General features: G+C 47.1%; 4 protein-coding genes and 1 non-coding gene across 7 annotated transcripts; 1 reads left to right on the top strand and 4 right to left on the bottom strand.

The window, feature by feature from the left end:
• Positions 1-119: 119 nt before the first annotated feature.
• Positions 120-222, top strand: LOC112341871. The gene has a single exon (XR_002990723.1). It is a non-coding gene; the product is annotated as a U6 spliceosomal RNA (small nuclear RNA).
• A 246-nt stretch (positions 223-468) lies between these two features.
• On the bottom strand, positions 469-1,165 carry LOC9661884. The gene is made up of 2 exons (XM_002988886.2): positions 909-1,165; positions 469-845 (listed from the first exon to the last, which is right to left on the bottom strand). The coding sequence occupies exons 1-2, from the start codon at positions 1,066-1,068 to the stop codon at positions 559-561; spliced, it is 447 nt and encodes a 148-aa protein (XP_002988932.1). The 5' UTR covers positions 1,069-1,165; the 3' UTR covers positions 469-558.
• A 723-nt stretch (positions 1,166-1,888) lies between these two features.
• Positions 1,889-4,973, bottom strand: LOC112341863 (probable fucosyltransferase 9). Its single transcript, XM_024662719.1, has 3 exons — positions 4,961-4,973; positions 4,569-4,810; positions 1,889-3,490 (listed from the first exon to the last, which is right to left on the bottom strand). Exons 1-3 carry the CDS (start codon positions 4,971-4,973, stop codon positions 1,889-1,891), a joined length of 1,857 nt encoding a protein of 618 aa, XP_024518487.1.
• A 109-nt stretch (positions 4,974-5,082) lies between these two features.
• LOC9661883 (probable RNA-dependent RNA polymerase 1) lies at positions 5,083-8,665 on the bottom strand. Its single transcript, XM_002988885.2, has 4 exons — positions 8,115-8,665; positions 6,169-8,054; positions 5,966-6,116; positions 5,083-5,908 (listed from the first exon to the last, which is right to left on the bottom strand). Exons 1-4 carry the CDS (start codon positions 8,643-8,645, stop codon positions 5,165-5,167), a joined length of 3,312 nt encoding a protein of 1,103 aa, XP_002988931.2. The 5' UTR covers positions 8,646-8,665; the 3' UTR covers positions 5,083-5,164.
• Positions 8,666-8,769: 104 nt separating this feature from the next.
• On the bottom strand, positions 8,770-11,188 carry LOC9662299. Of its 3 annotated transcripts, none has more exons than XM_024662733.1 (4): positions 11,088-11,188; positions 10,930-10,984; positions 9,091-10,479; positions 8,770-9,042 (listed from the first exon to the last, which is right to left on the bottom strand). In XM_024662733.1, the coding sequence occupies exon 3, from the start codon at positions 10,333-10,335 to the stop codon at positions 9,100-9,102; it is 1,236 nt and encodes a 411-aa protein (XP_024518501.1). In that variant the 5' UTR covers positions 10,336-10,479; positions 10,930-10,984; positions 11,088-11,188; the 3' UTR covers positions 8,770-9,042; positions 9,091-9,099. The 3 variants fall into 3 exon arrangements, with proteins under 3 accessions (XP_024518501.1, XP_024518504.1, XP_024518503.1); XM_024662736.1 differs by having other exon boundaries at positions 8,770-9,032; XM_024662735.1 differs by having other exon boundaries at positions 8,770-9,006.
• Between the last annotated feature and the right edge of the window lie 3,436 nt (positions 11,189-14,624).

Genomic DNA, 14,624 nt, shown 5'->3' with positions numbered 1-14,624 from the left:
AGAATATCCTCTAGGGCAGAATATGCTGTAGGCCTAGGGCTCGAAAAAGCCCTATCCCACTTGCCCAAGCGAATTTGCAAATATTTTCTATATATAGTGTTGGGTGATGTAAAGTTCATGTCTCTTCGGAGACACCAGATAAAATTGGAACGATACAGAGAAGATTAGCATGGCCCCTGCGCAAGGATGACACGCACAAATCGAGAAATGGTCCAAATTTTTTTTCTATCAACCAATTCTGTTTTAATCATTTTAATCACCGACGGGGGGCGCCTGCGAGTACTCTTGTGCCGGCTCGAGCTTTCTTAGAAATCTCCATTCGTTTTAATCACACTTTCTTAGAAATATACAGTGGTTTCTCCATCAACCATTCTAACTCAACGTCAATTTCTTTTCTGTCAACCACCGTTTTTTAATCATGGATTGTTTTTTTTGTTTTTTGTCTAGAAGCAGAAAACATGGACAAAATTCGCATGAAACCCAAATCTTTCTTTTCAAAATTTTTGTATAAAATTTCTCACAAACCCAAATCCTTTATTGCAATCTCTTTGATTCTTCTCAAGCGTAGAGAGAAGGATTGGCGACGAGGTGCTCCTCCACTTTCTTGAGCGTGGAGAGGCTCTCGGCTTCCTCGGCCGCGTCCTCGCCGACTGGATCGCAGTGGACGTCCCACGAGACGAGGGTGGAGCTCGCGCTCTTGCCCGGCTTGAGACAAGTCACAAGCTTCTTGGAGGTGTACTTCTTGCCCAGCCCTGCGCCCTCCAGCATCTCGGTCACCAGGGTCTTGGTCTTGTGATCGACTTCGACCTTCTCCTTGACGTAGTCTCCATACTTCTCGGCGATGGCTGAAGAAACAATTCGATCCAACTTGTCTATCATATGTGATCATAGACTACTGAGGAGCTTACCAGGCGCGAAGTGGATCGTGACGGTTCCATCCTTCTTGTCGACGCTCTTGATCCCTTCGGGGACGATCTTGCTGAGCAAATGGGGCATGTCTTGGAATGCTCCCCACATCCGGTCGATGGAAACATTCACCTCCACCTGATGATGCTTCACGTTGGCCATGGCTTCCAAAAACTCTTCCTGCTTTCTCACAATGGAAAGGAATGGAAATGGATTGGAGCTGCGAGAATTGCTTTCTCCAACTCGCCTATTTATACGAGCAAAGCTGCGTCTCACATTTGAACTGCGACTGGTGGATAAAAGATTCAAACGTAGACTTTGAAATGGTGTTAACCAAAAATGAGAGCTCACAGTATTCTTGTAGAAGGTCCCAACAGGAAAGTGTCCAGAAGCAAGCAACACCACCTCTAGAAATTCCTGACTTTGACAAGATAAATTTTTCAAATCATTCTACTGTATAATACTAAACTGTAAAGCCATACATTAAACTGGTTCATAGTTTAATAAACCACGTCAACTTTGATGGCTTTGAAGTGATTGTTGTTTAGCATGTTTTAGAAGATTCTAACTATGCTTCTCTATGGCATTGCCAAACACAACATGCTTAGTTTCGGCATTTGCTGCTATAATGTTTACAACAATCCTGATGTTCAAATGACTAGGGCTTTTGGTCAAAGAAAGGATTCGGTTCTTATTCGCCTTCTAGCGACAACTCCTCTCTCATCTATCTCACTACCCTCTTGTCGTTGTGCCATATGCTCGTCACCCTCTCAACCGCGCAAAGTGCCATGAAGCATATTACAAAGAAGGATATATAAAACTCCAGTAATTGGAACTTCAAGATATCCCATTATTCGCAAAGTTGGACAATACAAAATGGAGGTCGACCGCTGATCGAAGATGACAAACACGGATATGCTCCAGAACTCCTTGTCCTTCTTGTCAAAGCATCTCGTCCCAAAAGGAAAGAAAAATCCTCATGTCAAGTCTCCACGAGTTGCAATCCCGTGCCAGCAAAATCTTTGCAAGGCCACACCACATTTTGGGTCCCCCGCGCGTTGTCCTCGCCAAGTCCAAACCCATCCTCGTCACAGCGCATACCCTTGGGTGGCCCAAAATGGAAGCACGGGTCGCTGGACACGGCCACCAGGCACGGATCTTTGGGCCAGTGCGTGAGCCTGTACGGCACCACGCCCGCCAGCCCCTGCGCGGTGTACCCGAACGTGGACATGCCGCTCGTCAGCAACACGTCAGCGTGACTCAGCAGCCACATGTCCGCCACGGCCTTCTCCTGGTGGCCCACGTCATCGAGCTGCGCCCCGTCAGCGCGCTGGTGCCCGAGCTTGAACCGGAGACCGCTCGCCGCCAGCGTGGCGTTGATCGCCGCCACGTGTCCGGCGACCATCGTTGCCACGTAGACAGAGAGCGTATATTCTCCCTTGTTTTGATCCTCCTCCTCGATCGGGCATATTCCTGTTCTTTGCTGGATGCAAAGCGGGACCGTGGTGTCGAAGTAGCTCGTGTATTTTCGCTCGAAGTCGCGGATCTGGACGCCAAAGCTCCTCGTCGCGCCGGCGATTAGGGTTCTATGGAGCCGGGCGATGCGCGGCCACACGGAATCGCTGGGATTCAGGAGGTATCTGCCCAGATCGTGGAAGACACGGCGGGATGGGAACAGCGCCGCCAGCGCCGGCTGCAATGCGGGATTGAGGAAGAATCCCGGCGCGAAGTACTGGTTGCTGTTCTTGAAGTAGATCACCGGGATCTCGCGGAGGGATCTGGTGGCGGACGGGCAGACGAGGAATTTGTGCTCGGCTGGATCGGTCTTGGATCGGAAGGCGAGAGGGACCGCTCGCGGGAGTGAAGATCGATGGCAATTCGAGGAGTTCTTGGCGCAATTGGAGGAAGATCTAGCGCTACTCTTGTAGAACGCCGAGAAGCTGGAGGCCTGGCTAGAAGAGGAGTGCATGCCGCGCGGCATCCTCCACGTAGAGCCTGGGAATGGCTCGCAGAAGAGCTTCTCCCAGCCATCGTTGTCCACCAGGAGGACGCGCTGTGAGAGGATGGCGTAGAGGAAGGCCGAGACGAGCGACATGAGGCGATTGCCCAGGCCGAAGGTGCAGCTCCACACGACGTAGCGGCACGCCGGGCGGTACCGCGCGTCGTGCAGCCGGTGGTACTCGGCCTCCACGCACAGACTGTGCATTTGGGCGTAGCGATCGAGCAGCGCTGCGAGCTCGGGTGATCTCTCGGTGGCGTACCTGTGGAGCGATGGCCCGTTTTCATCCTTGTATTTGCAGCTGCTACTCTTGTTCGTGAAGTTGTATGCAGTGGTGTCGGAATTGGAGATGCTTCGCGATTTGAGGAGGGAGATTTGCTTGCTCGTCGCTGACAGGAGACTGCAAACGCTCCTCTCGGCAGAGTTCTTCGGCAGGGAAGCGCATGGGTGAAAATCCCGGAGGTGTTCCGGGAAGAGTTGCTCGAATGAATCCTCCAAGTCTGCGCTGGATGTTGATGCTAGCACAGAGAGAACCAAATTTGCGAGAAAAACTTGGAACCAGAGACGCATCATTGGATTGGAATTCTGCTAATGCATGAAGTCGCACTTATGAGATTCGAGGTTACGTGTAGTTTCTACAAGTCATAGTTGAAAATCATGTCATCATTTTTGTCAAATTATTAATTGTTTAATTCAACGTTTAGTTAAGAAAATTCTACTGTACAAAATGATGTATTTATATTATTTTAAATAATTCCAATATAAAAAACTAAACTCTTTCTAAGGCTTTGGTGGTGGGTTTAGGATTGTAAATCTAAAGAGGAAGAAATTAAGGTTATTAGGCTTTGTTATGGCAAGATTTATACAAAAAATTCCTCAACATCATTTAGTTCCTAACTTTAGTAAAGACAGATTGTTAGTATTTATTTTTGTGATTTGGCTTCCAATCATGTTTATCAACATTAGTATAAAGCTCTATTGCATTAAATGAACCACTGCCACAACATGCTTTTTTTGCGTCTTTAAAACTTAAGATCATTGAATTATATCAAAAAGAGAAAAGCAAAAAATCAATCAAGTTTACCATATATGTCAGAGTTGTTCAAGACAATTAAGACAGTACTTGTTGGGTTCAATGTCACAATGTTTAAAGTGTGGTAGTCATTGTGAATTTTGATTGCAAGATTTTGAATCTAGGCATTATAGTAATTGATAAGAATGTTAATACCACTTATGCAACCCTTTGGTAAGTTTATATTTTCATTTTGTGCTAAAAGAAATCTCAAATTTGGAATGCATCCTAATGGTGATGCCAAAAAGAGGAGGATATATTTAATACCTTAATTATAAATCTCTTGCAAATCTAAAAATTACAATATTCAATCATAACCTAACTTAAGATTGCATGAAAGTAAGTATTCAACATCTCTTAAAAGAGTAGTAAGTTTTCAAGTATAACATTAGTTATATCATTCACTCCCATACTAAACATAGTTAATGAGTTCTTCAAGAACTCAATAGTAGAGTCTGCTCCTCCAACCCTTTTATACCCATCTGTGACATTGCAGAACTGGTGCAGCTATTGCTTCATGGAAGGAACTCCTTAATACAAAAGAAGTATTAGTATCTTTTCTACACCACGAGAATCTATATAAAAGTTTACTTGATGAGTATTTGTTTCATCCAACAAGCCTGCTCCAGCAGATGCAAAGTTGACACCACTGCTAAAGTTGGTTCCAGGTTGGAGGTATGGCAGAAACAACAGAAGCCCAAATGCCTGAGCAAGAAAATCCCCTATTGTGTAACCATGTGTCCAACAACCGTCAAAGTACAATTTCCCATATGGCAGAACAGCACTCATAATCCTAGAGCCCAGAATGTAAGTGTTTTCCCCAGCATCTAAAGCTGAATCTCCAAAGATAAACAATCCTTAAATAGCACAACAATTTTCATTAGAATTAGATCAAGCAGCTTGTGACAATTAAAAGCATACAACTAAAAAGAACACAACAACATTGATGGCTTTCATTTGAACTTGTTTGTGTTGGTGTTTACAGAAATAGGCCATTACAGATGACCAGGCTGGCAAACACTTTAGTATTTAAGGAAACATAGTTTGTGTTTTCTGAACCTAACGGGTTAAAATGCAATGCATTTTACTGAATAAAGCAAATCTATACAAATATAATATATTGATATATTTCTATTTCCACAAAACCCTAGTTTAAAAAAAAATCCAATTTTTTAGTAGGTAAAATATTATGATCTCGCGGAGTTCCTCTTTTTAATCGCCACAAGGACCACCCATGGAAAACTTAGGAGATCACTCTCCTTCCTGGCTTCCGGATGATAAGTTACGTGATACCACGCAAAAGCCTTGGCACAGGCCTCGTTCTCAGTGATCTCGCCACCATCGTCAAACCATCCCCGAGCTTCCTTCACCAGAGCCTTTGCAGCCAGCACCACTCGAGCCATGGCGTCGCCCTGCCTCCTCCTCGAGTACCTCGCCAAACTCCGGATGCTTCCACTCATAATCTCGGCCTCGCTAACTTTGTAGTGATTGAGAATGCTCGTCAGCTTGCTATTGTAGCACTCCTTGAAGAACTTTGCCTCTTCCAGGTGACTCTGGTACCCCTGGACGACGAGCGCCCGATCGTATTGCTGGTCGAATGAACGCTCGGACACCAGAGGGCTCGTGTTGGTGTCCCTGTGGCTTTCTCGGATGGATCTGTAGAGCTTTCCGATGACGCGTGTGGATATGTATGTCCTCTTGTTCCGTTTCTCCATGAAGTCGGGATACTGCTCGGGGCGGAGCTCCGGTGGCATAACGGCTGGAACTCCGGTCTTTGGGAAATCGACTGCTACCGAGTAGAGTCTCGCCAGCTCCATGCACTTTGGATCCCGGGTTTGCAATTCTGACCAGTCCGAGAGAGCGAGATGGGCGTGTGCTATCACTCCGAGGCTGTCGCTTGTTATCCAGTTCACAAAAAACTCTTGAATCTCCTGAGAACGTAAACCACGGGATAGACTGCTGGACAAACATTTTTCCAACAAAATTACCTCAAGCCTCACGGAGTGATCCAGTTCCATGGCAGGCGGGGCTTCGTAATTCATCGGTGGATGTCGCTTTGGAGGGATAAGTGCGCTATCCCAGCTCACGAAGTACTGGTCGCCGTCGAGATCACTTCCCGAGCACTCGTTTGGATGAGGCCTGTAAAAGTAGCACACAGAGAACTGATATGACAACAGAAACGAGAACTGACCGTGGTCCTTGTTGAGGGAAAACAATGCAATCGACCATGTGGTGAAGCTCCGGAACATCAACCGCTTCGAGTACCAGCACGTCTCCTGGATGAAGGCATGGATTCTTTGCGACCACCACAGATCCTGTCACCGCAAACGCTTGGTTCCTGGCAGTAACTCCCCTGTCACAGTGAATCTCTTCTTCCACCGGCACACCCTGTAGTGGTGAGACTTGCACAAAGCACTGTCCATACCGAAGCACTCGCTGCTCGTCCAAGCACCCCATAAGTAGCCTTCCTTTTGGAACGAAGATACGAGACTTCTTCTCGAGAGATAGCAGCTGCGCCGCTCTGAAAGCTTGTAGCAAGCTTCTCATGTAAGGCTCAGTGACCGGACTGAAACCAGCGAGCACCATTGAGACCAGCAGCTTGTGGCACTCTCCAGCGTATAAAACTCTGAGAACGTCGTAAGTAGCTGCCGAGTCCAGCAGCATCCTGTCGAGAAGCTCTACTTGGTGCGCTTGCATTCGCTCAAAGACTTCGTCAGGGACTTCCAGTGTCGAAAGCAGGGAGATAATCTCGCGGTTTAGATAGGAGGGAATGTAGCGCGTCTTCTCCAGAACGTCCAGAGTAGTTTGCTCGGACGGAAACTTGGACATACTTGGTCGTAGCGATAACTTGAAGCAAGAGGCCGGATCCACAGCGACAACGCCTTTGTACCCTCCATATCTGATCTGGAATGCCGAAGGGACGGTGCTTGCGCGACACCTTCTCGCGACTCGAGTCGCAAACTCTGTCGAGATGGTCCCTATCCCGTCCGAGAAGCAATACTTATGACCCTCCGGGGTGAAGGTTTCTACGTCGCTTAGCTGACGGACTTCTCCCCGAGGCACGTCCAAAGTACGAGTTGAAGTGGAGAAGCTCTGGCCCATCCTTGCTGCGCACTTTGCCACGTTTCTGATCGAGAGGAAGTCACCCATCCATTGCCTGATGTACTCGCCGGTAACCTCGTCGTCGTCCGCAAACATCCAGAGCGAATTCTCACGCAACTGGCTCGCTGAAAAAGCCAGAAACTGGAAGTCTTTGCCGCAGAGCTTTATGCCGAGCCGTAGTATAGCCAGCAGCCGATAGTAGACTTCAGTGTTCGTCCTCCCCCTGCTCGAGCTGAGAACATAAGAGCTGAGCGAATCAAAGTCCTCGTCGACGAAAGTGACGCGGAGAAAGTTGTCGAGCTTGTGAGAAAAATGCCTTGTCACGCGATTCGACTCCTCGAGCTCAGGTCCGATGAAGTAGACTTTGAGAGGAGTGACGAGCACACGCTTGACATATATCTGGCCTTCATCTGCGGCTACAGCCCCAAGATACCTCTCGCGTCTTCTGTTGGTGGTCCTCATATAGTTTCGGATCTGACTTGCGGGATTTAAGCACGTCTTTTCGCACCTTTCGAGATTGCTCAAAGCCGAGAGGCACCATGCTGGCGTGTTCTCGGATAGCAAGCCGAAGAACTCACGTGTAAGACCTGCTGGACTGACGTGGCCATTTTGGATCAAATAGTTTACCTTGAACTCCACCTCCAAAGGAAGATCAAATCCACAGGTCGAGCTGAGAACCGGCACGGCTAGCTGACGGACTGAAAAAGGCTGGCCTCTCCTCAACACCATTCGTCTGAAGCGAGGAGGATAGTCGCCCAAGTTGTAGTCATTAAACTTCTGGATGATCTTGCGTAGCTCGTCTTGGGAAGAATCCGGGAGCTCGAGGCAGAACACCACCGACTGGCCAAGTGCACTGTCAGGAGTAAAATCGGTGGCGCGAGCCCAGAGATAGTCGTCGCAGATATCTGCTCTGGAGTATGAGAAAATGCTGCAAGAGTTTTCGAGTCGCTTGTAGACGCGAGGAGGATAGTAGAGCTGGAAAGAAAAAGTGAAAGACAGCAAAGAAAATCTTTGAGTCGAAGTTAGAAAGATTACCTGGAACACGAGGCCTGGAGAATTCTCGGGAGAGATCTTACAGCTCTCGAGCGAGGCAATGCTGCTTGATATGATCTCCATTTTGTAGTCGCTGTCGACAAGAAGCTCCACCTTGACAGGGTCCGAGAAGAAAAACTCGGCCTTGGCTTGGGACGAGCACCACAGATACTCCACTGTTTGATCCTCGGCCAAATTCCCACAGTAGAGCTTCGCGCTCCCTGCCCGGGCATTTGGATGCTGCGGGTTGGGCTGGACCCTGTTGCTTACATTGGCCACGAGTTTTCTTCCAGCGAATCGCAGGCCCAGCCCAGCTCTATGCAGCACCACCGCGGCGTGTTCCGTCGAAAGCTTGACGATCGCCCGGCCTTTGGAGCGGCCATTGTCGTTGCTGAGCAGCTCGCAAGAAATCACACTCTCGCGCCCGATCACGCCCTCAAGAAATTCCACGAATTGCTCGACGCTTGCCTGGTAGCTGATATTCCGCACGAAGAGCTCCACATATCCGCCGCTCTCGGGCGCCTCCATCTCCATCTCCTAACCAGAGAGGGCAATCACCTGATCAAGAACCCTAGGCAATTCTCGTAGCTACAAGGGCGCGAGCCATGATGGACACTTCCAAGCAAAGAAAAGAATCTACAAGCGTTGCCTTCACTAGTTTCGTTCTGATTCTTCTCGCATTAGCACAGCACGAAAATTTTAAATCATATCCTAATCACGACATCCTGGCCGTTGGTTTCTGAAACGTGGCAGAATCACCACCGTCGAGACTCCCAGGCTCGAGGACCAACAGCAGTACGGAGCTTTCGCGTCTTTTGACACCCATCGTCTCAGTCCAGCTCGAGCGAGAAATCGAAATCGTTGCCAAAAAAATGACTTCGATCATTCAATCCTCCTGCAAGGCCCAGGCCATGGTTTGATCTGTCACAAGCTAGAGCAAAGATCGAGACAAAAAAAACCAAGAGCTCCAAAAGCTTACCACCATCGCTCAGTAAAGATTGAGGACGTCGCTTATCTCCTTGTTGCAAAGTGGACAGCTCCCTCTTGCTTGCTGGAGCTCTTTACAACACCTCCTACAAAAGGTATGGCCGCACGGTATGAAGGCCGCCCCCTTTTGGCGTCCCATACAAACGCAGCACGTCTGCTCCATCGTTATCCCGTCCCCTGTTACTACGTTTGATCCTCCTCCTCCTGTGAGTCCTGTGGCTTCCTTGGCCGGGGACTCGAAAGCTACGCCGCCAGCACCGCCACCGCCACCGCCACCACTGTTCCTGTCTATCATCTGCCTGTTCATGAAGATGATCCCGCTTCCTCCCTCCTCGGCCTCCCGGAGCAAGGACATGAGAGACACCCGCATTGGAGTCTCGGGAACTGTGGCGGTACCAGCATCTCGAGAACTCGGCGTGGAAGTGATCAACGAACTTAAACTCCGAGTGGGAGCTGCCGCCGCCGCCGCCGCTGCTGCTGCTGCTTCCGGTGGAGCGTCCAGTGATGCGCTCGGACGGTGGAAGCCGACCCTGTTCAGCTCGCTGGCCACGGACTGGCTCCTCGAGTGGTCGAAGTGGATCGGAGCAGTGACGCCAAATGCGACCCATCCCTCCGTCAGCCCCTGATCCGGACCATCTAAGTTGCGCTCCTCCCAAAGCAGTGCACTGAGAAGTCTTCTTCCACTGGTCGCGTTTTGATTTCCCGACAGCGGCTGTGCGGGTAAAGAAGCCCCTTCTCCTCCGGCGACTTCTGGATTGGACTGTTGCTGGATCTCGGTCGTGGATGACGGCCTCACTAAAGTCAGCACGGCTTGGATCACCGGAGGAGCATCTGCTGCTGCTGCTGCTGGTACAATCTCCGAGTTCCCGGAGCAATTCTCTCTCGGTACCGCGGTGGACGTTTCTTGCGGCAGTAATGGCTGCTGTTGACTACTCGCCTCTATATCCGCTAGTAACAATCTCTCCCTTAGCGTAATCTTTCTGTGAGTACCTGTTGCTCTGCCTTCTCTGAGTAACCTCTGCAGGACGCCTTCCGCATCTGAGCATAGATCGTCGAGCTGATCGCCAAATTCCGTTCTTGCCGAGGCAATGACCGCAGCTAGTCTTTCCACGCTAGAATCTCGCATAGCTTTCCACAGATCCATCCGCTTCTTTTCTTCATCTCGCTTTCTCTTGGAGGACATAAAGCCCAGGAACTTTCTAGCAAAGTTTCGCCCCCTGGCCTGTCTTTCCTCCATCACTCACGAGTCCTCGCCTGCTTTTCTTCTCCTAGGGCGACTAGAATCGTTGCTGCCAGAGTTTGATGAGCGTCCACAATGCATTGGTGCTGTCTTGTCAGAGGCTCCTGTTGAAGGTCCTACCAATCTCCAAAATATATGCGCCTGCAACACGGCACTAGGCTAATGCATTAGGACACATGAACTGAACGAAGAAAAAAAAACCAGAGTGATATACACGGAGAAAAAAAACAAGAAACGAAAAAAGCCAAAGTCGCTTGCTTCGCTAAGCACTTAACAATAGGAAAAACAATCGACAAAGTCAAGCCATCACAGCAACAAAAGAAGAAGCAAAGAATCCATGAACCATGGAAGAAAGAAGGATCAAAGATCATCGAGCTATGGTTTTGTCCTAATGAACAGCAAGTCAGCAACTTGGCAAGGAAGCATGACAAGACGACTGCAAAAGACGAAAAATCTTGTCCTGTGCAAGCTATGAATCACACAATACCACGACTCACGAGAAGAGAAAAAAAAAATTTGTCCAATACGTGACATAAAGAAAGCACGAAATCATCCAATAGGCATCGTTTGCGAAGGAATGGAATCTCTCACCTCGATGGAGCTGCAATCGCAAGTTGCGGATCAAGAACCGAGCATCGCCAAGAACCTAAGATTCCACCGAGACACCCAGAGAATCCTGTCAGATTACTACAGAATCTTCCCAGAGATTGCCAGAGAATGCAGCGAAGCGCCGAGCTCGCCATCCGTACCTGAGCGAATCAATCGATCAATCGATCCATGGGGGATGCCGCAGCTGCGCTGTTCTTGCCCCGTCGCCTCCCGGAACCCTAGAAGCATGGCTGAAGACAGAAGAAAGGCCCCCGGGGCGTCAAAACCAAGACGAAAAGAACGCTCAACAGTGGTATCCAACGTGTTTGCCACGTCAGCACTCCACGCCGGATGCCACGTGGAGTCTGGTTTACCGTTAGAAGTTGGCGTCGGGTTCGAATCTTTTTCCAATCAAACATTAATGTTTACAATTATCTCGGATTGCTCTAATTTTCATGGCATATTCTAATGTTTATTCAAACTTTGTCAACCTATCTTTCGTCAATCAAGCTTGAGATTTAAGAATCTTCCTTATTTCTGTATCACTCCATCAAGCTCCATGGACATGAGCTCTATCTAATTGGTGCTCTCTGGGGAATTTCCTTCCTCCTATGGACCCTTTTGGGGCAAGGCGTGGGTGGATGTATCTGCCAGAAAGGAGAGCATTAGAATCAAAGAAGATCGGATCAACTAAGAAGAATGCCGTCCAAAGAATCCAAACATAGCAAGATCAAACGCTATCTCAGGCCAAAGAGAAAGAAGAAGGAAAGAAATCTAGACATGAAGAACGACAGTAGTCTCGAGAAAGTGCTAAGGGGAAATCGAAGGAATACCTTGCAGGTAATCGAGCAGAACTTAGCTTTTGCCGACAGATAGCTCTTCCCACAGCCAAGACAAGGCTTCTTCCAACCGCGAGTGCTAGCAGAATAACATACCAAAAAGAGATGTCATGCATATAAAACTTTGCTTCCAGGATATAAAGATTAAAATCCCAGAAATCTTTGGCCTCTCCATCTGATCTGGGTTTGCCGCGGAGAAAGATGATCGGCTTGTGGTTGTTTGTATACGTTTGGATTCCCCTCGTTTCGAGGCGATCGCCCGCGTCGTTAAGATCTACACAATCGCGATGCGACGCCCGGCGCACCTGGATCGCAAGAAAAAACCATCAGCTCCTGGCGAGCGAAAGAAAAAAAAAAAATTCTCGAACCTGGATGAACCGATGCTCCATCGCGTGTGCGCAGCGGCACGAATCGCACATTGGCCGAGAGCAGTCGATGCAGAAATATCTTGTCCACCCGCACCAGGAGCGCGAACAGGCAGCGAAGTAGGCGGTGCACGCGAAATCGTGGATCCAAGAAGGGATTTCGCAGCGCCGCGGCTGTTCCGGATCATTCCCGAGCCGCAGCTCTGGCCGATCGACCCCTCGCGCGAGTTCTTCCCGTGGCGCAAGTGCTGTCATGGAGTGGGGAATGAGCTTTCGCGAAACGAACGAAAATGCCACGTGGCAAGAGTTTTAGGGTTCTAGCGCATTTTATTTTTCTTTTTTAACTTTTAGGATAGACTAGTAGGGAACCCAGCTCCGCTGGGATAGTTAGATGTTAATTCTAAAAAGAGAACAATTTATTAAAACTTGCTTAAGTTCAATATGTAACAAGCACTTGGTTTATTTAGTTTTTACTTAGTGATTGCAACCAAACACTATTTCTTAAATGGTTTACTGGAATAGAATAATACAAGCTTGGACTCAAAGCTTAAAAGAATTATTCAACACATGAAGAGGTGGCTTAATCATATTCCTCAATTTGGTATATTATTTGGGCTAGATCAAGTTCATCACCTTCTATAAGCTCATTGGGGGTTAAGCAATAGACTACTAAGTATTTTCCATCTCAAGGCATTTTTAATTTATACCCATGTGAATAAGGAGTAGTTCCCTTAGGGTGGGGTTCCATGCTCCACCCACCTGGAAATTTCTCCTCACCCCCCCCTCCAAAAACAACTTTCCCCTCCTTTTTTTTTAATGGTTACATTACATGTAACCCTCTTTTTTATATGCCACATAAGGCTACACATTAGCTTCTTTTTTTCCACATCATAATGGATTAGGGTGCCATTTTTTTTTACCCTAAATTGAGTGCATAGCATGCCATAGCTTGGCAATTCTTCCTTGGCAATCATTTCCCATGCTGTAGAGATTGTGATGAGGTACTTAAATCTGGTAGAGTTGTTCTTTCTAGAGGAGGACATGATCTTAGTTCCAGTTTCAAGAAAGCTTTTATTCATTTGAATGGTGAAGGAAGCGATTGCTATAGTACTTTCTATGCCATGTCCTATTGCAACTTCATTTATTGAAAGAGCGATCACTAAAAAGGAGCTCCTAGGGCTATTGATCAATGTGGATTACATCAAGCCAAGAAGTCTCCACTAGTGGTATCAAACAGAGCTTTAGTTTCTCTATATAAATCCACAAAGATTCAGAGAAGTTTTTTAGTATCTACATTCACTTTTCTTTGTGACGAGCTTGCTCCAAAATTGGCCAGGAGGCCTCCTCCAGGTTTGGCAGAAATACCAAAGTAGCACTTAGCTATTTCAAAGCAAGTAGCTATTGCTTTGAAACGCTTGGCATTCGGGGATACATGGCAAATAATTGGTGATGCATTTAGAGTGGCTTCATGCACTCAAGCTTGTCTATGCTGATTTAGGTATTCATTGCTTGAGCATGAAGGACTAATGATCCATTGGCAGATGAGGAGGGAATAAATGAATTTATAGCATGATTTCAGAGATTGCATGGATTCCCAAATTGTTGTGGTGCAATGGATTGCACTCATATGGCAATCAAGCTCCTAGGATCAGAGGATGCAATAGATTGGTATGCTAGGGCAAAAAAGTACTACTCAATGGTAGTTCAAGTTGTGGTAGACAGTAAGACTTCATTCCTTTACATAACAATAGGGATAGTAGGTAGTGTTCCAGATAGACAAGTTTGGAATTCTAGTGGTTTGAAGAAGGCATAGATAAAGAAGAAGTGTTTATGTGGTCCAGTGTACCACATAGAGTTTGGGGACATTCCATTGTATATCATTGCTGACAGAGGATAAGAGTGTGCTTTACTGGTTTTGGTCTTATATCCAAACAAGTTTCATGGCAAAGAGCAATACAACTTTCTTCATTCTTCTATGAGGATTGTTGTCAAGCAATCTTTTGGAATTTTAAAAAGGCAATGGAAATTGCTTGGTTAGAAGGGATTTAGAGGACATCTAGGCATCCTTGCGAACAACATCATGTCTTGCTGTGTGCTGCATACCTTGATGATCACAAGGAATAACAAGTTCATGGAAAATTTTGACCCTAATTGATCTAACTATAATGCAGACTACGTTCCACAGATTTTATTGTGAGAATGAAGTGGTCAGTTATATGGATTTCCAAAAAGCTTTAATGCCACATTAAACTCTCAAGGGCATTCATGTATAAGCTAAACACAATGGACATCCTTATTTAATGCAAATAGTGCATTCAATCTATTTAACTCCTTGATAGTCTGCAAGAATAATAACATATATTTATTCAATGACAACTAATGGTGTGTTAATTTGTTGTAGCTATTGAAATAATTTATCATGGGAAACTGTGTTGACTAAGTTTTATATATCAAGACAATCCCCTATATCATATTTTTGAATTGTCCATGAAGT

The sequence above is a fragment of the Selaginella moellendorffii genome, unplaced genomic scaffold (assembly GCF_000143415.4).
Source record: "Selaginella moellendorffii unplaced genomic scaffold, v1.0 SELMOscaffold_92, whole genome shotgun sequence".
Classification (NCBI taxonomy): domain Eukaryota; kingdom Viridiplantae; phylum Streptophyta; class Lycopodiopsida; order Selaginellales; family Selaginellaceae; genus Selaginella; species Selaginella moellendorffii.
This window is presented reverse-complemented; position numbering and strand designations above follow the sequence as displayed.

Excerpts from the sequence above, each read along its gene's own strand:
- LOC9661884 (XM_002988886.2), bottom strand. The coding sequence starts at position 1,068 with ATGGCCAACGTGAAGCATCATCAGGTGGAGGTGAATGTTTCCATCGAC. Across the intron at positions 846-908 it reads CACGATCCACTTCGCGCCTG|CCATCGCCGAGAAGTATGGA; the intron begins GTAAGCTCCTCA and ends TTGTTTCTTCAG.
- LOC112341863 (XM_024662719.1), bottom strand. Across the intron at positions 3,491-4,568 it reads ATGAAACAAATACTCATCAA|AATTCCAATCCAATGATGCG; the intron begins GTAAACTTTTAT and ends ATGCATTAGCAG.
- LOC9661883 (XM_002988885.2), bottom strand. The coding sequence starts at position 8,645 with ATGGAGATGGAGGCGCCCGAGAGCGGCGGATATGTGGAGCTCTTCGTG. Across the intron at positions 6,117-6,168 it reads TTCCCTCAACAAGGACCACG|GCCTCATCCAAACGAGTGCT; the intron begins GTCAGTTCTCGT and ends CTACTTTTACAG. Across the intron at positions 5,909-5,965 it reads ATCACTCCGTGAGGCTTGAG|GAGATTCAAGAGTTTTTTGT; the intron begins GTAATTTTGTTG and ends TTACGTTCTCAG.
- LOC9662299 (XM_024662733.1), bottom strand. The coding sequence starts at position 10,335 with ATGGAGGAAAGACAGGCCAGGGGGCGAAACTTTGCTAGAAAGTTCCTG.